This window comes from Falco biarmicus, chromosome 8, assembly GCF_023638135.1.
Source record: "Falco biarmicus isolate bFalBia1 chromosome 8, bFalBia1.pri, whole genome shotgun sequence".
Taxonomy (NCBI): domain Eukaryota; kingdom Metazoa; phylum Chordata; class Aves; order Falconiformes; family Falconidae; genus Falco; species Falco biarmicus.
In genome coordinates this window covers 41,836,245-41,861,660 of record NC_079295.1, presented here as the reverse complement: position 1 = coordinate 41,861,660, position 25,416 = coordinate 41,836,245, and the positions used below count along the sequence as shown (strand labels likewise).

At 39.9% G+C, this 25,416-nt stretch overlaps 1 protein-coding gene across 2 annotated transcripts in view; it reads right to left on the bottom strand.

Annotated features, from left to right (window-relative positions):
- Positions 1 to 13,237: 13,237 nt before the first annotated feature.
- Positions 13,238 to 25,416, bottom strand: part of LYPD6B (LY6/PLAUR domain containing 6B) — a 58,539-nt gene continuing 46,360 nt past the window's right edge. Inside the window, exons 2-6 of one of the 2 annotated variants that reach the window (XM_056350416.1) lie at positions 23,521 to 23,617; positions 22,082 to 22,235; positions 20,882 to 20,980; positions 19,802 to 19,932; positions 13,238 to 18,369 (exon numbers count right to left, since the gene is read on the bottom strand). In XM_056350416.1, coding sequence (XP_056206391.1) covers positions 18,205 to 18,369; positions 19,802 to 19,932; positions 20,882 to 20,980; positions 22,082 to 22,196 — 510 coding nt within the window. In that variant the 5' untranslated portion in view covers positions 22,197 to 22,235; positions 23,521 to 23,617 and the 3' untranslated portion in view covers positions 13,238 to 18,204. Of the gene's footprint in view, positions 18,370 to 19,801; positions 19,933 to 20,881; positions 20,981 to 22,081; positions 22,236 to 23,520; positions 23,744 to 25,416 lie in introns of those variants that run through there. The other variant, XM_056350415.1, reaches the window with a different exon arrangement.

The window sequence follows — 25,416 nt, the reverse complement described above, 5'->3', positions numbered from 1 at the left end:
CTAGTACTATCTCCAAAATCATCTACCTGTGCTGGATTCATACCAGAGAGATTTACAGGACTTAATGGCAGCAAGGGTTGGAGGTCAGTTAAGGAAGCTCTGAAATTACTTGCCTTAGGATAGCAAATTCCACAGCAGCTGCAGCAAAGCACAGGCATAATGACTGCTTTGAATGCATTGATGACAGATGGAAAAAAGTTGTGTTACATGTGCAGCACCAGTGTCCTTGCAACATTTTCCTCTTTCTTGATAACTCACTCTCTTGAATCGCAGTGTCCCAAGAAGCATTGCTTGCTGCATTCTCTGCTCATCCCAGATCAACGCGCAGCATCAGTGCAACCGCTGCTGCAACCGGGACATACAAACTCATACCCCAACACAAGCATTATCTCTCTGCCCTAGCCAAAATGGTTTTGGGTTTCAAATCAAATTTCCACCCTGCAGTTACACGCTGAATTGCTGAGCTACCACAATTTCATTGCTCTTTCATCCTTCTTTATACAGAAGATTTCCGCAAGTCAAGTTTCCTCATGCTACTACTGTGTTTTTGCCTTTCCTTCCCCACATTGACTCTCATATTTCTTTGTAATTGGCTTCCAGGGGAGGGTGGTACCCCCTCCCCCCCCACGGCAGGCTGCGCCGGCAAAGCTCAGCACCCACCATCTCACCACCCTTCCCTGCCAGTTCTATCCCAGCTCTTGTACTCTCCTAACCCACAGACTGCAGCAGGACTTCCCTTTTGCTCCATACTTACTTGAGATTATTTTTCAGTGAGGAAGGCAGTGAAAAAAAGCCCCCCAGTGAAAGATCCTGCCAGCTCTCCTGATGATCCAGGAGATGGAGGCCATGGAGCAGCTCCCAGCACCAGAAGGGGCTAACAGGAAAACTGGAGAGGGGAGTCTTACAAGAGCATGTAGTGATAGGACAAAGAGGAATGGTTTTAAACTATAAGAGGGCAGATGCAGGTCAGAGATCAGGAAGAACCTCTCCCCGTGAGGGCGGCGAGGCGGTGGGCCAGGCTGCCCAGAGCAGCTGTGGGTGCCCCATCCCTGGCAGTGCTCCAGGCCAGGCTGGATGGGGCTGGGAGCAGCCTGGGCTGGGGGGAGTCCCTGCCCGGGGCAGGGGTGGGAACTGGGGGGGTTTAAGGTCCCTCCCAACACAAACCCTCCTGTGATGCGATATGATTAGGCCCAGGGTGGTGTTTGACACTTACTCTATGGTGCACCATAGAGTACTGACCTAGCCAAACATCACGCTCCTCTCAGCCACCTTCACTCCCCTGCAATGACCTCCGACATTTTTGTACCGACAAATACAAAGAAGGACAGAGGAAATGGTTTAATAATGCTGACTTTTTTGTTTTTTAAAGATCAATAATGAACTTCCTACAGAACCACACAACCTCCTTATATTGCAAACCTACATAAGATGGTGCAAAATATTTTAAAGATAGCTTACTATAAGTTTAATAAGCTTACATTGAGCCTTTTTGGAAGCATTAACTATCAAATGGCTAGCACAACAAATTGTTGTGTCATCTGTAATTTGCCTTTAGCTTTTATAGGCAAAAAGACATTTTTTTTCTCTCAAGAGAACAGTATTCTCAGTAGCTTTCCTTTGCCCCACAGCTACTTAAAAATTCATAGCAGTTTTTGAAGGCTACTGGTTACTTAAAAATTAACAAGCTAAACATGCAGAATACAGTTATATGATAAAACAAAAAAAGGCATGTTATGCTCACAAGGCAATGCAAAGGAAGGAAAAAAGGAAAGATTTCCACTCTGCTAGAATTAATTGGGAGCTCCCTAGGATGAGGCCATGAGAAAGATAAAGAAGACAAATAAATTAAATGCCCGCTTCTTAAGCGGAGCAGACAAAGACTCTTCTCCCTTACTAAATGGAGAAAAAAAAAAAAAAAAGGCAGGGGGGAAGGGAAGGATAACCATCTCTTTCAGAAACTTAAATAGCCAAGGAAGAGCTAGAAGATTTTATCCAAAGTTTAAAAGGGGACTTGTGTCAAGGCATACGTAAAGCCATGCTACCTTAGCAAGCAAAGCTGTGCAACATCACTCCTACAGCGGCTGGCACCTGAGGCTCCAGCACCACCCTGCAGTCTTACCTAGCCAAGTCTTCTGGGGCACGTGTGGGATTTAAGAGCATCGCCGTGACCGCACCCTGAGACACCAAGATGTGTATGATGGAAACGTTCCTGTTGTACAAAGCCTTCAGGACATGGTGTTACGAACTATACGTGATTTCATTAAGACGACTGCAGTAACTTCTGAAGGGTGAGGGTAGGTTGTGACAGAGGGAGAACATTTCCATTCCTCTGCAGAATCCTCAGCGAACTCCAGTGATAGGATTTTATTTTGCAGCTAACCCAAAGAACATCACCTTGAAACCATCAATTTCTGTACCACAAGCCAAACAAACTGGCTGAGAAAAAGTGTTAGGTGAAAAGGGGAAGGGCATTCTTCAACCTCTTCTGACCCACGCATCCCTTTAAGTTTCCTAAAGGAGACACCACCTCTAGGTCTAATTTGAGCCTACCAAAAATAATCTTCCCTTCCCTACTGCCCATTAACAAAGCTCCCTTTCAGCAGATCCTTTACAGAATCCGGAGATCTCCCAAGTTTCAGTTTACAGCCATAGGCTCAGACCAAGTTTTGATCCAAAAAATGTTGATCCAACATTTTTCTGAAGATTCTTTCAATTTTCTATCTGGCCTCAAAGAAGTTTAACAGAATGGTACTAGGAAACCTGATTATAAGAAAAGAGATGATTTGAATTAAAAAAATAAAGCCCATGAAATTAAATTACAAAGGTAATTGATCATGGTATTTCCTATGACCTCAAGACTTTTCAGGAATGTTCATAGAGTTTAGAAGGAACTTTACCAAGTGGCAACCCCAGGAGCTTTTGCAAGTTCAAATAAAGTAACTTGAAACACAGCTGCTGCAGACATCAGCACAGAAACCTGATGGTCTGACTTATACACAAGCTTATACTAGTAATACCTTAAAACTCCTTAATGTTTTGCGTTTGCTTAAAATTAGGGGGATTAAAGGATGTAAGTCTTCATCAATGGTGCAGAGTTGCCAGTGTCTACGTGGCTGTGCATATCTGCACGCGATTATTTTTAAATCATGCCAGGCAGGGAGTGGACAACAGCACAAAGTCTCAGCCAGGACTCAACTGCCTTTATGCCCATTTAAATTAAAACTCTTAAAATTTCATTTAAAGGGAGGCAAAATTTCAGGAGCTGAAAATTCTGAGAATCAGTGGCATACAAATGTGATTTAGAGCCTTCAATCATTAGTACCTTCTAATAGTATGTGTCAAGAACAGTAGAATGACTGCATGTCAAGACCAAGTCTGGGATTTCTTGGCATGTCTTCTGTATGTAAATGGAATACTTATTTATAGCTGCAATAACAGAAAAAGCTTATTCTGGAAATAATTCACAAACAGAAAGGAATAAATTGCAAGTTGAATGTCACTCAACTAAACCCCCCAGCACTGCTGATTTTTGACAGTTGGGGCAGAAGCCATACTAGATTTATGGTTACTTTAACAGAGAAACTTTTAAAACTCAGATTAGCCAAAGCCTTTTCTGAGTGAACAGAAGCTGCAGAGAGGTGGAGATTTCTCTCGCTGATGGATGAACTCCACTCGCAGTCCAGTGATACCAAAATCGAAGTATTCTGGGATGTTCCAAGACAACGCTAACAGTGATCCCAGCTACACAGGCACCAGCCACTAACACTGCTTTGACATTCCCCAAGCAGATACACATGCTGGCCATGCCAATTAAACACACAACTGGCAGCAAAAGCAAGCCAAGAGATTTGCACTGCCTTCTGCAGTCACTGCAAGACAGATTTCCATACCAAGTTTCGTATGCAGATGCCTCCAAAAAGTTCCATGATCAGGTATTCATCAGATTCTTTTAATCTGGCGTATCTCATTATTTTTCATCTAATTATTTTTAAATTTTAATAATTCTTAATTATACTAACTCTTCAAATATGGAGTGAAAGTAGTATTAAAATCACCCAAAGTTCATAACCACTGGATAATTCCATTTAGGCAAGATCCAGCCATTACAGCATAAAAAACATATGGACATAGCACACACAAACACGAGTCTGATATAGAATATTATAGTAAAAATAGGGAAAGTTTTAGTGACAAGAAGACAGCCTAACCAAAATATCTGTACATCAAAAGCAAAACAAGGTAGAAATTGAATGTTTTGAATTATTCCTATTAAAACTGTCTACACTAATGCATTCCAGCAGACCACATAGACGGAAACTGATTTTCAAATAGAGCATCAGAGTAATAAAAATGTTCAAAATTGTCCCATTTCATAGTGGAACACGCAAACTTCTCACCAAGCCTCCCATGCTGTTCTAGAGTCTAAGGGCTTTGAGTTCTGTGAGGCTTTATGGACCAGAAGTATCAATGCATGAAAAACCAAGACACAAAGTCGTAAAATGTACAAAGAGTTTAACCTGTAATTAACACTGTGGCAGGAATGATTTAAAGCTAAATGCTTACTTACATCAGCCGCAGTAGTAATGAACTTAATAATGAACTTTCCAACAGAATCAGCCACTATAGCCCTCTGCAGCTGCCCTAAAAAGGTTCACCCAGACTTTCTTCATTTAAGACTTCACGTTGAGAATGACAATATGCTCCCCAAACCAATAAGCCCTCAAGAATCACGTAGGTTGGAAGAAGCTTCCAGAGGCCACCCAGCCCAGCCCCTGGCTCAAAGCAGAGCCACAGCGTAAAGGAAATGTATATTCTCCAAAACTTCCTGCAAAGGCAACAGTTGCTTAATCTGGTTGAGACTCAATATATTAGGTCAGCAGATTACTCATGGAAAGTGAAACAGGTAGAGGCGCGATAGCATCCAGTCTGTAGCATCTCCAACGTACCCTGCTCACCTCAGAGGTTGGACCTCGTGGCTTCGGCAGCCCATGTTTAACCACAAGCCAAGACAAACATCACAGAACGTCGGAATCAAATGGAGGGGAAAACAAAAGGGGGAGGGGCATTTCATTTAAACATGCTTTATTGGGTTTTCACGGCATGAATGCACCCATTTACAGTTTCAGAGGCAGTTGGAAGGAAACTATCTGGCGATCAGCTGAAGGAAACCAAACATTAGGTTCAAGTAAGCCCTCTGAAACTTGCCTGCAAATGCCCAGGTTAGTTTATCCATGGGATTACAATAAAATAATGTTCCTCTAAAAACAAACAGCTAGCTTCCTTTTGAGCAACTGTTACTTGTAGATCCAAACAATTTAGTGAAAAAGTACAAAGAGCAGAGAAGGATACTTTGGTTTTAAAAAGTAACAGTCATTACCAACTCCTGATACCCTGATGGGGTTTTCTGAAATCACGCTTTTTTTTCAATTCAGTCTATTCTTTCTACTTACTCTAGCGTAAAGTAGCAAAAAATTTCCTCACAGGGAGAAAGAGATGATATTTTCTAAAGACAAGCTGGTAAGCAATCACAAGCAATGTCACAATGGAAAAGCTCATTAGTAAAATATGTTTTCCACGAGAAGGATATTTATTTATTTTTTGGAAAAAAACCAAACTTGAATTAATGCCAGTATACACGCAATAACTAGGCAGGGCAACTGCCCTCTTGAACCAAATGGTGATCCTCACATGACTGGGTGCTGTGTACTAGCATATGCATTATCCTGGCAATTCAGGCAGTGGAAGTCCTAAGGCACAATTAATCTGTCCCTAAACCCTTACTTGACAGCTTCAAAAGGTATAAGGGTATAAAGTGATTCATAGGCCTTGAGTTGGCTTTCCTTATGTAAAATATAAATTACAGATGAGATAGCATAACTTTCCATTTCCTACTTCAGTATCTTATCTAGAAATATCTTTTGCACATCTCTCATCTCTATTTCTTTTTTCAAAAATGTAGTTTTATTCTCCCCACTACTTCTTGTCCCTGATAAAGCCCAACATCATTTAACAAGATGGAAGTGAGCCATGAACAGGAGCAGGCTTTGCAACAATTTCTTTAATCACTTTCAATTCAGGTCCCATGTTCTCCAATAAGGCAAAATAATTTTCTTTAAACACACACCGCCCCCCCCCCAAAAAAAAAACAACAAACAAAAACCACGAAACCACCCCAAACCAAACACCCACAAAACCCCCACATACAAACCCAACATCCCCACCCCCTCAAAAAAAACCCCAACACTAAAACCCACCCATGTTCTGTTCTGACCCAAGAACAAAGAGAAAACATTAATTCCAGGAATGCCTTCTTACTGAAAACTTTCATGGGCCATTTTCCAGAGTAGAGGAACAATGTCCCAGTTTGGGGGATTCTGCAGGGAAAACTCATTATATTGATGTTCTCTATGAGACATTTCTAAAAAAATTGATTTACTGCCAACATGTGCTGACTAACTATGCACAACTGCCCCCTCAATCTAAATGAAAGCGTCTGCACTCAGCACAGTTCTTAATCAATTCTAGTAATGAATTTTCTGCTTGCAGGTATTCAGGATTGAACTCTAGTATTGCTCAGTGGACAACACCTTCCCAGATTCTGCAAAAGGCACCTTTCCTGTTTACTCTAAGCTTACCAGTGTTCATGAAAGAAAAAAAAAAACCCACCCCCCAAAAAAAGGCATAGTTGCAAGAATACTTCCATATTATCTCCATTGCTGAGTTTTAGCAAAGCAAAATCTTATTATGGATATGATGTCTTTTCATGAGAAGATATAACAGGCAAAGCAAGCAAGTAGGCATTACCCCAGGGTAGGGGTTTTTCAGTGCTGAACACTTTGAATGTAAAGTGCACTCAGTAATTGAAGAAATGCATCATATATTTAATATTGAAGGCAAGCACTTTTAAAGCATTTGCTCTTTACAGAGCAAATAACACTACCATTTTAATTTCTGGATTTTAAACATCTGCACATCTTTGGATCCTCAGGCTTAAATTGCTTCAACCATTTGCCAGACACCACAGCACCTTACACTGGAAATCCCCTTCATGCAACTTCAGCAGTAAAAAAGTTTGCAAACACCAAAGACACTTGGAGAGGTCGTAGATGCAAAGCGGGTACTGTGTGCCCGGGCAGCACGCACTGCCCCACGCCCATGGCGGCATTCCCAAGTGCTTACTGGCAGATGATAACAAGCAAGAGGAGAGAGTAACCATGTTCTCCTGACCTTCCTCATTTTTATAAAATTATGCTTTAAAAGAGTAAGGAGAAAAAGGAATTTTAATAAATGCATCAATGGAGAACACATTCATCAGGAAATAACTGGGAATCATTTCCAGTGAGGCTGCAAACTTGCCTGGACAGGAGTTCATCATTACTCATTGCTGATCGAGATCAGGTGGGGACACACTGGATTATCTACCTGTATCTAGTAAAAGGCCTACAGTAAACAAGATTACCACAAGATTATTTGGGTAGAGCCGCTGTGCTTTAGCCTGACAGTTTACCTGTATCAGCATCAATTTTTAAATGGAGAAGAGTCCTGACAAAAAGTACACTAGAAGTAATGAGCACCTTGAAGTGGTGTGTGTCACTGAGGTCTGCCAGAATGCAGAACACAGTATGTGTTCTCTAATTGAACACTTGTGACCTCATTTAGTTAAAAAGTGACATATGCAGTGGTGGTTGAAAATTCCAGGCCAGCCTGTAACAGTGATAAGTACATCCTTATGGACCAAGCATGACAGAAAACAACCACCAAAAAACCTACACCAGCATTTTTAACTGCACTCGGTTTGGCTTTACTTTTTGTATAGGACTTCTATATCTCCAATCTCACTATCATCTTCAAAAGAAGATTATAAGTACTTAGTCTTTCAACTCTTACTCAAGAGCTCATGAGTGTCCAATCAGTTAATTAACCCACTCCATGTTGTAGGCTCAGCTGATCTGCGTGATGACCCCCAGCTGCAGATCAAATCCTAACAAAAACATTTGCAGACCCAAAATACTTGCATAGTCTATTCCCTTTGACAGAGATTTTGTCTTTTTTATGTCTTTCAACTGCCCAGGCTGTTTACATTTTGATATCCTATCTCCCTAAAACGGCTTAGGCAGGCTGAGGCACCCACTGCTTTTCACAGCTGCTATTGCTATTACCATAAAAAAAAGTTTAAAACCAACTAAGCAACAACAAAGAAAAAAAAAAAAGAGAGAAAGTTTTTTTTGTTTTTCTTATTTTTTTTTTTTATTTTCCTCTGTGCACACCACTCTGAAAGGAAAAGGACAGGAGGGAGTGCTTGGCAGAGCGTATAAATGACATCCCAAAAGGAGCATGGGGGGAGAGGGCTGACAAGTTTGGGAAATATGAGAGCTGATAAGCACACATCCCCACATGCTCCACGGGAATTAAAATGCCCATTAAACATGAAAGTTTTTCTTCCAAAAGGATCCCAGAACGCCTCCAGAGAATGCACTTTGGAGACAGACCTCCACGGCTTCAAAATGGTGACAGACTCCAAACTCAGGAGCATGTGAAGTGCCAACAAGGACCTGGCAACCAGAGGTGGCCTTTCCTCAAGCAAGAAGCACAGCCCGTGAGACAGCAGCTACAAGCTGGAGATGTTGAGAAAGAGCTTCAAATTCACCTACAAGAATAATGCAGTTTGGATCACATTTTCTAGAATTTTCTGCTTTCAGATTACTTCATCTTCTTTCCTGAAACCAAGCCAGCTTTTAAACTTTTAAGGGTTTCCTGCACCATTAATCTTATTAACATTAAAGTAAGCCATACGTCTAATTCTTGTTATTTCTGAAAACTATGTCTAGTTAGATCCGTGCAGCATTTCAATAATGACAATTAGGCTTTTATTTTTTTAAAAAAAGCCTTTGTTTTGCCACTTTGGCTATTAATTCACAGCCCAACTTTCAAACAAAACTTTTCAGCTGCAAGAAACAATTAAAGGAGCACATATATCGTCTGCAGCCAATCCTACTTAAGTCATTGGGTCTTTTTAAAAGTCCTTCCTAATGATCACATCCAGCATAATTCACCACAGGCCAATATATATATTTCTCTTATTTAATAAAAGCAATCATATAAATTACTTAATTGCCTACATGTGAGCAATGACCATGTATACACTGGTTAAAATCCCAGTCCTACCACAGTAAAATTCCCATCAGCTTCAACAGAACAAGGCATTCATTCACAGTATTTAAGACCTTCCCAGGTCACGAAAAACAAAGCTTTTCCAAACACATCTCATGAAACCATTTATGTATTGTATGGTTCTTTGGCAGTATTTTCATTTTTCCATAGTTAAACAGAGAAGAAGGAACTTCTTATCAGGCTGGAAAGACTAGTCCATCAAAGAGCAAAGCAAAAAATGTATTTTATGATTGATTTTTCAGTGATCTATACCCCACCTGCATTCAGCAAGGGGGGGAAAGGAAAAAAAAAAATAATCACCACTATACATACAAAAATGTCTACTCTGCCCCTTAGGAAAATAGAGTAGCTATGTTGTGTGATAACCATTTAGATGTGGACAAATGACTTTATATGCATCAATGTTAACTAGCCATAAAGAAAAGTCAAGTTTCTGCAAAATACCAGAATAATATCTGACAACTGCATAAGTCAAAGCTGCAAATCAGCAGGATAGCGTACTGCTTCGGGCTCTGGCTGTAGCTCAGGAGACAGGTTATCATGTCTAATATATACCTTCAGAATAAGCGACAGGAGAAAAGTCAGCCATAAAAGTCTTCAAATCAACATTTAGCTCACTCCTCTCACCTCAAAGTGCCTCTATAGTTAAACCATTCCCCAGCATCAGTCTTGAGGAAATCTTTGCCCAAATCCCTCCCTATAAAGTTGGGATAATACATTCCTGTGTTCTCAAGAGGCAAAAATCAGTAACAACCCTCCGAGGCCCTCTCTGTGATGAACACTATGTTAATGCGCACTTGAATGCTAACCAGAGAGAGAGACTGACAGAAAGAAAAATCAGATGCAATGTAGTTTCTGCTACAAACTCTGAATCATATAAAGAAATAAGGCTGGAAGGAACCTCAGAAGGTCTGGGGCCCAACCCTTCTGCTGTAAGCAGGCTAACTCAGAAGCTACGTTAGGTTGCTTAGGACTGTATTCCGTTTAGTTCTGAAAAAAATCTTTCTGGCTCAGGCTTTTTGTTCCAGGGCTTAACTGCTCTCACTGAGCAGAATTTTCTCCTCATATGTACTCATAGTTGCTGGCACCCAGTCATTTGCACTCTGAAAAAAAATTTTTCTCCCTGTAGTTCATAATAATCAACACAAGTGGCAATGCTAACTTCTGATTATTCCCACAAAAGGAGGAAAAAAAAACCCCAACCAACCAACAAATGCATATGTTTAACAGAGACACCAAGAAGTACTTTGCTATACAGAGTATGTTTAAACTTACAGTGTTACTGATAAATTTGGTCAATTGATTCAAAAATACTCAGCTATGACCTCAACTTGGAGTTCATCTTATTCTTCCTTCTGTTAATGATAGAATTCCCAGTTTTATATTCTTTTGCATACTGCTCACAAATTAGAGCTGAACTACTTGGGATCAACTGTCTTCATCCTTCATTTAATGTGGGTGCATCGTGGGGACTCCATTCTTAACAATTTCTTTGAATCCCAGCCAAAAACGGACATGAGAAAGCCCAGGATCAATAAGGAAGTGCTGTTTGTAATGAGTTTGTATGATGTAGCCCTGTGCGAGAGATTATCTCTCTCTTTTACAGAGCAGGGGAATATACAATGGAATCTGCAAAACTAAAACCATGAGGAAACACTGCAACAATTACTAAGACTTAAAACATACACACTGTCTTCAAATGACCAGGCATATTTTATCGAAATTCAGTTAAATTAATTGCAAGCGACTTTGTCACTCACTTATTTTTCACCTTATTTTATATTCTGTTTATCCCACCTCCGCTCACATATATATTTTCTACTTAATACAGTTCATTTTGCTGCAGCATTCCCATTCCAGAGCAGCACCACATCACCCTGGTTACAGTGGCACAGATCAAAGGGCAGAGATTAAAAAAAAAGCTAACAATAAATGCTAAGACTGGGACAAATTACCACAAATGAACTGTGCAATGCGACCTTTAAACCCCTATATAACAATGTTACCTTTCTTCTTGCATAAATCTATTCACACATCAAATATCTAGTTTTCCCTCCTTTAACAGCAGCTTCTTAAAACTGTACTGACGATCTTCAAAGCGACCTTACCAAATTGCCATGAAATTTAAGCAGTCTAAAATAATGAATTATGAATAATACATCCATTACGTTCTCCAACCCCCTCCCCCAAACTTACAGCCGTTTGTCTGCATCTGCTTGATTTCTTGCAGACAACATTGCAACAGGTGATATTAAAAGTTCATGCAAAACACTAAACATGTACTTTGTGCAGAGATAATACAGACTTTAGTTACCTGCCTTATTCCTATAAGAGGCTAAATTTTCCTGACCTTCAGTGTCTGCCTAGCTTTTGGGCAGGTTGCTGTTTGCTCCAGCTGAGAATCCCACACAGGTTCTCCATCAAGGTTGCAATGACCTGCATCACTGCAAGCCCTAAATCTACAGTGAGCAACAATATTTTCATTTCAATGAAAATACCTTTTCAGCCAAGCTCCCCAGCTGACAAGGTTCTTCCTTAGCTGAAAGCAAAGAAGACATGATGACCAGAAAGATGCTGAAGCACTCAATAAACTGCTCCCACTCCAGGTTATCCTGCCCAAATACACCAGCCAAACCCAGGGACAGTGTTACTGTGGATGAAGTGTTTACCCTGCTCCTCTTAAGAGAGGGCTGCTGGCCTTGCTTTCTTAATTTGAAACACTTGCAAACAGCAAGCACTATAAAACCCATCCACATCTTCAGGGCTTCTTCGAGAGTCAAGAGATGTTAAAGAAACAAGGATTTTCTACAGAAATGGCTTTGTGCTCTGAAATAGATTTTTAAATTTTTTTTTAAAGATCTTAAAATTAATTTAATGTTATTTGCTACAAAAGTCTGAAGGTGGCATTTTGTGCTGTTTAAATGAGTTGGCTGTACTGCTGCTTATTGTCTTAATTTGGAATTTTAACCTGTACCTGGACTTCAATTTTTCTGGTAAATTAAGACACCAATGTAGAAATACATTCCTTTCTTTGAAAATTTTCTGATTAAATGTAAAAGCTTATTTCCTCTTAAATGCTACAGAACTATACTTAAAATTACTTCAGTAATGACTAGAGCAATCACATTTTCGGAAATGCAAATGAAATCTATTTTTTTTCCTGCTTTTTAAATGCCTCTGGGCGCAGCATGTCTCTATCCTCAGGATAAACCACCCTCCAAGAAGGGAGGATTGGCATCATTAAAGATTCCTGAAGCTCTTGCTTGTAAAAGGCACGGCAGATGAAATTATAAACCATACCAAAGCCATGACAGAATTTAATTTAAACTACGATTTTGCTATAGCAGGAGTTTAAGCAGCAGTCTCCCCAGGATACAAAGATATATACACACACATATATTATCCATAATGGTACCTGTGATCTTGTCTTCAATGGAGCTACATGTGCAATGTAAAGCTACATTTGCATCGCTACACCTTGCAATGTAAATCCAAGGAAAGAAGGGTGACTCATCTAGAAACCGGAATTAAATCCTCATGCAGCACATCTGTTTGGTCTAGCATACATGGGAGAATCCAATGGGAAGGTGCGTCTCTCTTGGCTGGCTCAAGTAGAGATGAACGGTTACTCACTATTCCCATTTCCTGAAGTGGCAGAGCTCTTTCACGTCATTAAAAGGGTTCTGACTTATGCTGCCTGGGGAAAAGGGAATCTCCACCCCATGAAAAATGTGATGTCCCTGCAAACATCAACTGGAAAAGTAAAAATAACAACCTGTTCCCCCCTGCCTGCCCCAGGGCTCAAGCGCTCTCCTGTCTAGGCTTGCTGACCTCGTGTCTTTGGTTGGCTGCACATCCCTCCTACCTTGCTGTACTCAGGATCCCTCCTAGGCTCCCCCCCCATGAATTTCTAGCATCTATCAGAAGAGAAGGAGCCACAGAATCCACCCTTCCTGCAATTTCAGCTCAACAAGTACCCCAGTGCCAACAACCGGGTTTGTTCTCATAAGCAGCAAAAAGATTTTTATCTTTTTCACCACAAATGTTTTCCACCAGCAAATATTTTAATATTTTTAATTAAAAGTGTCATTTCTAGAGAAGATTTAAAATGGTAACACAGCAGTAAGAAAGCATTATACAAACCAACACTGAATAGCAAACAAGTTTCCCTATATTTAAGCTTTTAAAAATTAATCTTCTATAGACTGTCTGGTGCAATGTAAAATAAAAATAATAAATCATCATTATACACATACATCATAAAATGACACTTTTCTTTCCTCAGCTACACAAACTGATGCACTTGCTCTTACTCCTGATTTCTTTTCAGGTTCTAAGGGCAACACAAGGGGATCCTTTTGCCCATGAAAGCACATGAGTTTGGCACCCACTGATTTTACCCAGTGCCTGCTGACTCGGAGAGGCACATCTGCCCCACTACTGAGTGTGAATACAGTATTTAACCTGTTATTGTTGGAAGCTGGATGTACACAGAAGCATTAGCAAACACTTTTCTGCACATAAAGTTATGAACGTGCACTCTGTACATTATGAATGTTTACAGAAACACCATTTTCAAAGTTGCATGGCTAATTTAGGCATTAAAAAGTCATATATACGTAAGTTACATCTGTGAACCAAAACAAGAGATGCACAAGTTATATATATTGCGGAGCGCCTGAAAATTATTTTTCTCAAATCACATAATACTCTTTTAAGTTCCTTAGTGAGTGCTTCAGACTGATACCTGAAGAGAAAACATAGCTGATACTTGAATCTATTTATTAAAATATAAAATTTCTACCATAAATTAAGATTGCCTACACAGTCAATCATTAGTCAGGCCAAAAATATGCACTCTGGTGTATTTTAGCGCTAGTTTCTCTAATAATCAGCACATACTGCTTTTCCTACAAAGTTAGCATTGAACATCGGCCTAAAATAATCAGACGCACACAGGTTTTTACATATGTAAAATGCAGCAAAGGGTGAAATTGATATTCACTCTTAAATTCTGTATTTCTTCAGCCAAGTGCCTATTTGTGCAGCATTAACATTGCATTAACAGCTTTTGCATATTTGTTTTTCTAGAAACAATAGTCCTAAACCTTGCAGTAACAAAGTTACTGATGTATCAAGATGACTAGAACTCATCTTTAATATCCTCCGCTACTCGAATTCTATTATGCTAAAAAATAAACCTTTGGCAACACCAAATCCTTTCATATACCCAGGTTGCTGTCTTTATTGTTAATTTTAAACAGATGACAATTAAAATCAAGCATACTATTTTGGCACTTCCGTGGAAATTTTTTTTTTTATTCCAAACAATTTTTTACCAAATGCATTAAGTATTTAAATTATAAGCAGATTTCTTAACTTTTCAGTGTGGCAAACAAGAAAAAAATCAAAGCTTCAGTTCAACCAAGAAAATCAAACCCACACAGAGACCTCCCCTCCCAAAAGGTCTTTCAGCAGTTGCGGAGAACCTGCAGCCCTTTCCCTCTGCCCCTGAGCCCACCCCTCTGGGAAGCTCTCCAGGGTCTCCCTGGCATTCCCAAATGCTCTGGAATAGCATTTGCAGTGTAAACAAATGTCAGCACTTTAGATTATTGTAAATTATTTACAGTAAACTCATATAAGACTATAGGGCACTTTAAGGCCTTGTTAAGATTGCAATAATTATCCCCAGGAATGAATTACGGGAGCACCTCGTGCTTAGAGGCAAACCCAGGAAAAATACCATGACCTGAAACATGGAACAAAACTTGCTTTCATTTTACTAAGGAACACCCCGTTGTGCAGAGAGCAAACCTGGAGCAGAGAGCAAACCTGGAATGATTTTCCCATGAGAAAGAAGTTCAAGTGCCCTGTAGATCACGTAGCAAAAAGATGATACTTAATGATAAAAACATGGAATGTGCTTGTCACTATGTCTGCCACCAAGGTTAATACTATAGGTTTGTTACCTAGGGGTGACCACTGAACAGAGTAAACATTTCCTCAAAACCTCAGCACCTTGGCCTGTTGGATGGCACAACAATGGTCATCAGAACCCAGAGCCTGGAAAACCTTGACTGAGACAGCAAGGACTATTTGTAATTGGAAAGGAAAAAGTGTTTCCATCCAAGTTTTGTAACCATGCAATTGTCTGTCGGCAAATCACAGCCTGACTTTTAGACATTTATATATTCTAAAAATATTGTGTAGGCAATTTTACAATGTAAACAGGACGAAAAACATTTTAAAATCTGTTTTTTAATTGCTAGCCAACATATATCTAGAGATGTAAACCATCAAATATTTAAGCCAATATTTATGCTTAAAAATCCCAATTTATAGTTACTTGAATTTTTCAGAGAACAGTTTTGAATCTCCTTTTAGGTCTTAATGATCCATGCTTCCAGAAAAATATTTCAACAGTTAATCATAATTTTAACCATCTCAGTTAAGATGAGAAGAAACCACTAGAAAAATATCAGAACTATCTTATTCACAATCAAATAGGTATATTCATAAATGAATAAAATCATTTAGAAAAAGAAAAAAAGTGAAATGCAATTCTTCAACCTTGCTAGGTCAAATCCTTAGCTGTGCTGTAATATCTTAGGCTGTCAGAGAAAGTTTACGAAAATGGTGGGAAGTTGGAAGAAACGCAATAGGGCAAACAGGGGGACCTTGACAACATTGGCCTTCATCCAGAGGGACCTTGACAGGCTTGAGAGGTGGGCCTGTGAGAACCTCGTGAAGGTCAACAAGGCCAAGTGCGAGGTCCTGCATGCAGGACACATGTATAACACAAATAGAGGCTGGACGGAGAATGGATTGAGAGAGCCCTGAAGAGAGGAGGACTTTGGGGTGTTGGTGGATGAGAAACTCAACATGACCCAGCAATGTGCACTCACAGCCCAGAAAGCCAACCGCTCCCTGGGCTGCATCCCCAGCAGCACGGCCAGCAGAGCAAGGGAGGGGGCTCTGCCCCTCTGCTTTGCTCTCGTAAGACCCCCTCTGCAGCGCTGCATCCAGCTCTGGGGCCCTGGCATAAGGACACGAGCTGTGGGAGCGAGCCCAGCGGGGGCCACGGAGATGGGCAGGGGCTGGAGCCCCTCTCCTGGGAAGCCGGGCTGGGAGAGCTGGGGCTGTTCAGCCTGGAGAAGAGCAGGCTCCGGGGGGGCCTTAGAGCAGCTCCCAGCGCCTGAAGGGGCCGGCAGGAAAGCTGGGGGGGGCTTCTTACAGGGGCACGTGTGACAGGGCACGGGGGTGGCTTTGAGCGCAGAGAGGGCAGATGCAGGTCAGAGATCAGGAAGAACCTCTCCCCGTGAGGGCGGCGAGGCGGTGGGCCAGGCTGCCCAGAGCAGCTGTGGGTGCCCCATCCCTGGCAGTGCTCCAGGCCAGGCTGGATGGGGCTGGGAGCAGCCTGGGCTGGGGGGGTCCCTGCCCAGGGCAGGGGTGGGAACGAGATGGTCTTTAAGGTCCCTTCCAGCCCAAACCATTCTGTGATGCAGTGATTCTACGAACAGGAGCAGCTGAAGTTTGTTAGGATTTTGCATCACATAAAACTATACTGAGAAGTCATATAACATCACTACCTGCTGGTCTCTACAATCAGGGCATCTGCAATGCAAAGAACACATGTATTAAAGAAGTAACCTGTGCAGTCTCTGTAAGTCTGACCTATTAAAACTGTATTGAGGCTTGATCTATCAGAGCCCTGGAAAGCAGTGTTCTGTGCTAGAAGGAGTGAAAGTTCACACAAAACTTATTTATGTTGGTCTGCATCACAAGGTTCACAAAGGAAAACAACAAAGTTTTTAGTACATTAACTGTAATCTAAACTGTATTAGTCGTCAAATTTGCTGCTGTTCATCTAATTGACGAACAGTCATCTAAATGATAAAGAATCAAATAACCAAACTATGCAAATAAAGCAGATTAACACCACCACCCCCCAATACTGTAATGAAAAATAGAATCTTTGCCCAAACTTTTCAAATAGGGGTGGCAAAGCTACATAACAATGATGTCCAGAGGTCTGGGATATCCAATAGTGCTGACTTACAAGCTGAAGATCCATCGAGGGCAATAATATTTCTTGGAGAAGCTTCTGCAAATCAAGAGAGAACACAGTAGACTTTTCTCCTTATTTATACCAAGTGCCCACTTACAATTTTTATGATAACTTAGCTGCTTGACTGTAGCTGTAATTTCAAAATCACGGTATTACCACCACTTGCAACAATATCACAGTGATTCAGCTGACGTGAGACTATTGCAAGAAAATAATCCCTTGAGGTGGGGTGGGAGGTGGGGGAAGGAATTCTGATTTAGGTGCTCAAACAGTTCATAGGTTTTGGACAGAAATTATACATAATTTCACACTGTTTTAAAATCTGAGTGTGAGACAACATTTTACAGAAAAGAAAGATATAAAGTACTATTTCCAGTAGAAATGATAGCTCTGATCAAAACAGAAAAAAACTTCTCTCATATATGTTCTCTATGAAAACCATACGTGTTATTTATGAAAACCATAACTAAAGATAAGCTTAAATACGCCTGTTGATCAAGACAAGAAATTTCATGCTATTTATGCACAATGAAAAACAGTTTAAAAACAGTTTCCATTGAGATATCTGCTGGCACATTGTCCATTGAAAGTTCCTTTTTATCTCACCTGGGAAAGTGATTGTCTACAGACACTTGTCTCTGTTCAAAAATCATGCCAAGCACATGTGCTTTTTTTTCGTCATAAAATAGTGAGTTTTAATAATTTGAGTTCACCCCACTGCCTAGTCAACCAGTGGGTTGTTGTGCTGTTTTTGAAAAAATACTGGAGTCCATATGAAATATCTTCACTAAAATATCCGAGGACTTCATGATGTACACTTGTCCTTCCACCGTCCCTTTACATTTTCTGTAATTAAGAAGTATTAGTGATTTCTCCTTGCGCATACTGAAAAAATCTTCTTACAGCTTCTTACAGCCTGCAGGAAGGCAGACCCTCTCAAGCAGACATGACAGGAGGGTGCTGCATCACGACAACAAGATCATCATGACTGATACAAGCACTGCAACGTCGACTGTCCGCCTGCTGCCATTCGATGTTCTCCGGGCATGCAATACAGCAAATACTGCGTTTGTGTGATTGGTTGGTATTTCTACATTGCAAATCATGCCTTCACAGCAAGAAACACATTCCTGTTGAGAAAAGGAGATCACTGACATAGGGTAACTCAGCAGTGGCTTTTAGAGATAGATGTTCTTTCAACTGGTTGCAAAGGTTACAGCTCAACAGATTCAGTGCTTCCACCTGGCAGCAGACACAGCATATATGCTACAACTTCCCTTCCAAACCACGCAGCATAGGCTACCTAGAGTAAGTCATCACCCAGAGCTGTCACGGGGCTTCGAAACTGTGATATGATGTAATACAGCCATGTCAGCTGCACTGACAAGCTCACTAACATTGCAGAAAATAAAGGAAGCTTTCTGCCACTTTCCCCTTCTAACACAAGAGCTAAACCCATGCATTTGAATGTTTCAGGTTTCAGCTTTTTAAGCTAAAAAAGCCTGACTGTAAGATACTCTCTTCCCATTCATTTTTCCCCTCAAGCTTTTGCATTCAGTGCAGCTTTCCATACTGAACTTCAGACTTCCTTTTTTCAGTTTCTAGTGCCACAGAACCACTGACACTGCTGATTTTCAGGAGGGAATCTGAAAATAATTTTCCTTACTTGACAATCCTTACTAGAAAAGCCAAGAGCATGCCCATTTTTATCTAATCCAAAGGCACAAGAACTCTTCTAAGATAAAATGCAGAAGGTGGCAGGCTGCATAATCATTTCATGCCCTCAGTCCACAAAACCTGCTGAAATGAATGGAAGTTGATTCAGATAACACAGAGATCCTCTTATATTTAACATGGACGTTGTCTGCTTCGTTTTTGGTGTCTGAAACCCTTCATGTTAAAAGTAACATTAACTACCCTTCTCAACTACTAAGGAATTAGTGCGTCACACTTCACTGCAGTGAAAAATACTTAGGTGGGATACACTTGATTATTCAGAATAAACTTTTACCTAGTTCCCCAAGGATGAGAGAATGCAGCAGATTTAGCTTTTGTCATGCAACAAAAACTCAGTTGGCTCTTGCTTAAGAGCATGGCTTTCGTGGACAAATACAGTCTTGCTCTGTGTACAGTGTGGTATTATCCAAGCCATGTTATGCACAGACACGACTGGCCTACCTAACTCTCAGTCTGGCTTGCCCAAGCGCTGACAGTGACAGAGCCGCAGCAGCACCACAGGCATCGGTGCAGGCTACAAAGCCTACCTGAGCACCTTACTCAGAACTCAGGAACAAGGCCCACGCATTGGGTGCACGCTAGCAATGCCCCAGAAAGCTCAGGTGTTTCTTTAGAAGTTGCTATTACATCCCGTCACACAGCAACACAGATAGGAAAGCAGGAAGAAGGGGGCAGTCATGCTTCTGTCACAGAAACCTGATTTCTATTGTTAAATACTGGAGAGCATATCTTACTGCATCCTCTTCAGCTCAGCAGGAAAAACCAAGTACTGAAATGCAAACCTCAAACCCAATGTGCTGCTCTTCTACAAAGAGCAGTGCTTACTGTGTGGCCACTTTCTCTGTGACGGTGGCAGCCTACAAAATGGCATTCTTCTCCAGTAGCACATTTTTTGGTGACTGATGTACTTTTCCCGTGGTCTGTGAAGAGATGAACTGTCAAACAGTACTGAGTACCTACAAAATAAAATTTAAAATGTTTATTTGCATAAAGTATGCCTTCTTTTATGGCATTTACAAACTTCACACAATTCAGCAAAATATTCCTACAAAAATTACTTATTTTGGCTGTATAAAGCATTTTTCATCTTCATCAAAATACCATTTAGCAAGAAATTACTTAGTAATGAACTCTTAAGCTTAACCACCCCTTCAAACCTTCAGAAAGGTTGCTATCATTTTAACTACTTATTAGCACTATAATCTACTCATTTATCTCTCATTCTTTACTCTATTTTGTAGCACATTCTTGCTTGCTTTGTTTCAGAGATGTTTCCTCATTCCTTTAGTTTATTTCTTCCCCTTTCCCACTGTTACTGTGAATACCACTGAAAAGAAAAATGAGGAAACATATTTCCATTCTTTTCCATGTATCTATCGTTCTCCCATACAAGTATGGTCCCTCATCATTCAGGTCTCACTGCTCCCAAGCAAGCCTACAGCCTAGAGAGACCTTTATATCTTGGGATGGTATCCAGAAGGAAGGGGATAAGGCTACAAAGGCAATTCTTAGGGTTTTTTTTAAATAACATCTTTAAAATTAATTCCTAGGAAGCATATAGCTAGATATACACACACAAATATATAATTAGTAAGTATATTATTGATATATTTTTAACACATTAACCACTATATTAATAATGCATTGTTATATATTATGTAAAATGATTTCTGCATATATAGATACGGAAATAAGTATTTTTTTCACTGTTGCTTTGCGCTTGGAAATGGTCAAAATATTCACCTCAGCAGAAATTTTATGACTCAATATTACTAATAACATAACTGAAAGGCGCCACCGTGTTGGCATGTTAATCCTACCCAGTTAGACTTCTACAAGATGGCTGAGTCAGGGAGAAGCAAATTTAAGTATCATAAAGAATCTCCTTAAAACAGGAGCACTTACTTTCAGGACACCATCTATCTTCAGCCCATCTGTTACAGTTGTAATTGTCCGCTGCATTATCACAAGTAAAGCACTTAAAACTGTTTGGAAATGGAGTGGCTTTAAAAGTATTAAAATATAGTAAGTTTACAAGTATTGAGAAAAACACAAAACACTCAAAATAATACTGTAAGTGCTTGTACACATATACTTACAAAAACATATTACATACATTTACATTTTTTCAATGATACATCACTGTTAGACAAATAAAACTTCTGAAACAAGCTTTGTAGAAAGCTTTTACATGTAAACTGGGTTTGTTATGCCTGAACTTTAAAATATCTCCTCCTTTTTTCCTTCTCTTACAGTCCAAAATACCATTTAAGTACTGGTGGGAAAAACAGGAAGGAGAGGACATCTTTTATATATATATATATATATATATGCACATGATACTACATCTGCATATGTTTGTACAGATACACAATCTACATTCAAATGGCTTTTGATTGCTTTGATGAAAAAGCTATACCTTCAAAACCAGCTTCAGACCTTGATCTCCAACTCTGAATAAGTTTGATCCATTTGACAAAGGTATCAAGAGCATTATTTAAAAATCTTATTTACATTATATAACAGGTCCCTAGACATACATATATACCTACTACCTTTAGCTGTCCTGACTTTTTTAATGATACATATAATGAAAATCTTCTCCCCTTAAATGAAGGGAAAGAACACTTCTGATGCTAGATAAGAGGCAAAAAAATGATGCTATTAGTGACAACTGGCTTCACAGGTCTCACAAGGTTTTTAATTACCTTCAGTTTGAATTAATTGCATACAGCACACCTATTCTTTCCCTTACAAAACCCCCAAGAAGATAAAAGACAAAAACATCTGTTCTGTATTATTTATGAGAAATCCACTGCATAATTTGCTCTGTAGGAAGATATTTCAGAGACAGAAAAAGATAATAAAAGCTCTTAAAATGTGAAAGCTTTCATGCACTCTTTAAGTTAGCAAACCATGCAATTCTTTGTTTTCATTCAGTCAACTTATAAAATCTTAGAAATAAACTGCTGTGGGTATTTTTATTTTAAACTTTTTATCCTTCATGTTTGAAGAAGACAACTAAAAAGAAAGGATTGAAAAAATATGGTAATGAACTAAAACGTTAAGCTACAACTGCATACACAAAAAAAGCTGTCTACTTACGGTCTAGTGGAGGTCTCACATTGTAAAAGTTGATGTTCTCAGCTGAAATCCAATTTTCTGAAAGGATGAAGAACGGAAGAAAGGCTCCGACCAGCATGTGATAGAGTAACAACATGCTGAGTATTATTGTACATGAAAAGCAAAACTCTCAGGCCTAGGAAAGAAAGGGAGCACATTATTCAGGGGGAATCATAAAGAACTGAGCATGTAGAACAATACATTTCCTATGAACTACTCCTGAAACCTTGAAAATTCAGTCTGTAGATCTATACTGTGAAGAGAGCTAATGCAAGCAAGCATGCAATGATAATGCAAAGCTGAGCAGTTACTGCCTTCTGCTGGCCAGGATCCCGTACAGAGCACTTGAATTTCCACAAACTTAAAAAAAGTTAACATTATTTCTTCAATCTATTTGTCCTTCTAAGCAATGTCAATCTTACAGATTCTGTGTAAGCATTCCTAAAATTCAACACAAAACCTGAGCTCCTTTACTTCCTCCTTGAAACAGACAGGATTACAATACCATTAAAGCAAGCAAAATGCAGACAATGTTTTTAACCAAACAGCCTAGAATCCAAAACCAGTGCCTTATCCAATATAGATCAATGTATGTCTGTTGGTTTCAGATAAGCTACATCATCTGAACTGTAAGCGCACTCGGTACAGCATCAAAGAACATGAGTGTAAATTAGATTTGTTTCTTTTTAAAGTGCACACCAAGGAAATGCTAAGGAAGATGCCTGGTGAGGGCACACAAGTTTCAGAGAACTGCAAAGCAGAACATTCAGAGAGATGAGATAAACGGCTTGGGCGTGCTTTGCACATTTATGTGGGGCCCCCCAGGTATTTCAGTAAGGCTTCATGCAGAAGAACAACTAATCAATGAACATTTTGATCAGTTTGATATTTAGATGTACATATACATACACACATGCAGAGGTATCTATGGCAAAATGCAGTGATACTGGAGACCTAGTTCAGATATTAAAGAGCAGAATCAGCTTAAATGGCACTCTGCCCATGCAAATTCCCAGCAGGAGAAACAAGCTTGCGTGGAGGGCCCTGCCAAACCAGAGACGTTGCTCTGAGCTGCCAAGGGCATTCGTTCAGAATTCTCTCTGCACGCCCCTGTGCAGGCCGATGTAGATGTACACTAAGCCTTCGCAGGAAGCCCTGAATGAACCCAAGCACTAAACTGAAAATGGTACTCAAGAGCATGACAGAGAAGTTGAAGGATTTCCTTCTTTTTCCCCATTATTTTTTTGTTCTGGTTTGGTGTTTTCCCCCATTGACACAGACGGGAATTATTTGAAAGATGGTTTTGCCAACAAACTACTCAACTTCATGCATTGGGAGTTTAGCCATCCTACTTAAGGTGTGCTTCTAAATCACAGCTTTATGAATATATTTCAGTAGATACTGAGAAAGCAACAGCATACCTCTGCTTCCAGTGTACCTCCAAGACTATTTTTGGTTGATGGTGCAGATTTCTTCTGACTATAGCCCAGTACCAAAAGAAGGACTATGAAGAAGAATCTGTGGAAAACAAACAGCAATTGATCATCATAATTCTGTCCTGAAGGAACTAATTAGCTGAAACACTGTATGTCCTTAATTATATTGAAAATTAAAATAGAAACCTAGAAGAGTGGTGGGTTTTATAACAAAATATCCAAAGAAGCACCTGAACTACACAGTATGGCTCGCCTTATTGAGTGCTATCCTACTGCAGAAATACAGATCCCTTCCTTCCTTTGATAGCCCAATGTCATAAAAGACAAATGAAAAGACAAGAAGTGAAGCAATGAGACTACTCAGTCCTTCCATAAGGATGACTTTACTTTTCTTGCAAGGGAAAAACATTATTCAGGCAATGACCTTAGCAGAATCTGACTATATCAGATGAAAACAGGTTTCACACTCAAGAGGTGCCCAGACTTTCAACACATGCTATGACCAAAACAGAAGCACTAATCAGCAGCAACGTAACCTAAAAGAAAGACAATCAACAGCCTCAGATTTAAGGTTATTAGCAAACCATGAAGCAAACAGATCCCCAACAGTTTGTTCCTTACTGAAACAGAAACATAAAAATGTTGGTTAAATCCTTAATGCCACTGCAAAATCCAAAATACATCTAAAACACAGTTACAGTTCTCTCCAATTAAGCACACAATATTTGCATAGTGATATTCTGCAGCATTAAAGATGGGCTGTTTATAACCTGCTTGACTTGCCTCACTAGCACATACTCAAGGTGCACATTTCAAATGTACACTTAGTTTTGGTGGTTCCTTTTAATTTGTTGAGAGACAAACCTGTGCATCACGACTGGATGCTTTTCTGCTGACAAGTCAACCTCACATCATGTTCTGTCACTCAACTGTCATGTCCAAAATCTACTTCATGACCCTTTAATATTTTCCAAGACAGATCAGCAGAATATGGCATTATCCAGGACAGAAGAAAGGGAAAAGAGGAGACAGTGCTGCTACTACAATTCAGGAATGATCCAACACACTTATGATCCAACTTAATTTCTCCTTCCTCTAGCATTCTTAGCTCTACCAGCCTACGCTGGGGACATCTCTCCCTCAAGTTCCTTTTGTTTTACACAGTTCATTTTAAGTTAGTGCTTAAAACTCCATCCTTTGCCATCTGTATCTAAGATTCTTCAAATAAATTTTTGCTCACAAAATAACCTTTTATCCCAGTATCCAGAGGTGACAGAATATCTATTCCAGCTGACATATTTCTTCTTTTCTTCATAGAGAATAATTCCCCATATTGTCCCACCCCACTCTTCTGCTTCATGGTATTTTGGATCAGATTTCCATGATCTAACCAAGTGAAGGAGCCACCATAGTGCGCTAAACCCCTTCATTAATATTATAACCATTATTCTGAATTAGTTGAAAAGCTAAAGTCAATGTAATAACAAAATGGTATCAGAAGCAAAATACATTAGCATGATTTCTGTAAAATTATACTTTCCATGAAAATAGCCAATCTGGGAAAAAAATAACAAGTAAACATGCACAAAGGCTAACTTAGGAGATCTTTGTTTTCCACACAGAGGAGAATTCTTACATGGCAATTTAAAAACAAAAATACCCCCAAGCACAGAATATGAATATGAAACACAATTATGCACGACTGAATTAGCCAGCTCTTCAGCAATGCCCCCTTCTTCTGATGTAGGAGACACATCCCTCCTGTCACTCCATTAAGTTGTTCTTCCCGTATCCCTTCCCATAGGTATCTCGGGTCATCCATTACTGGAGTCCAAACACGGAATGATGAGATGTTTGGTCTGACTCAGTACAGCCCCTCAT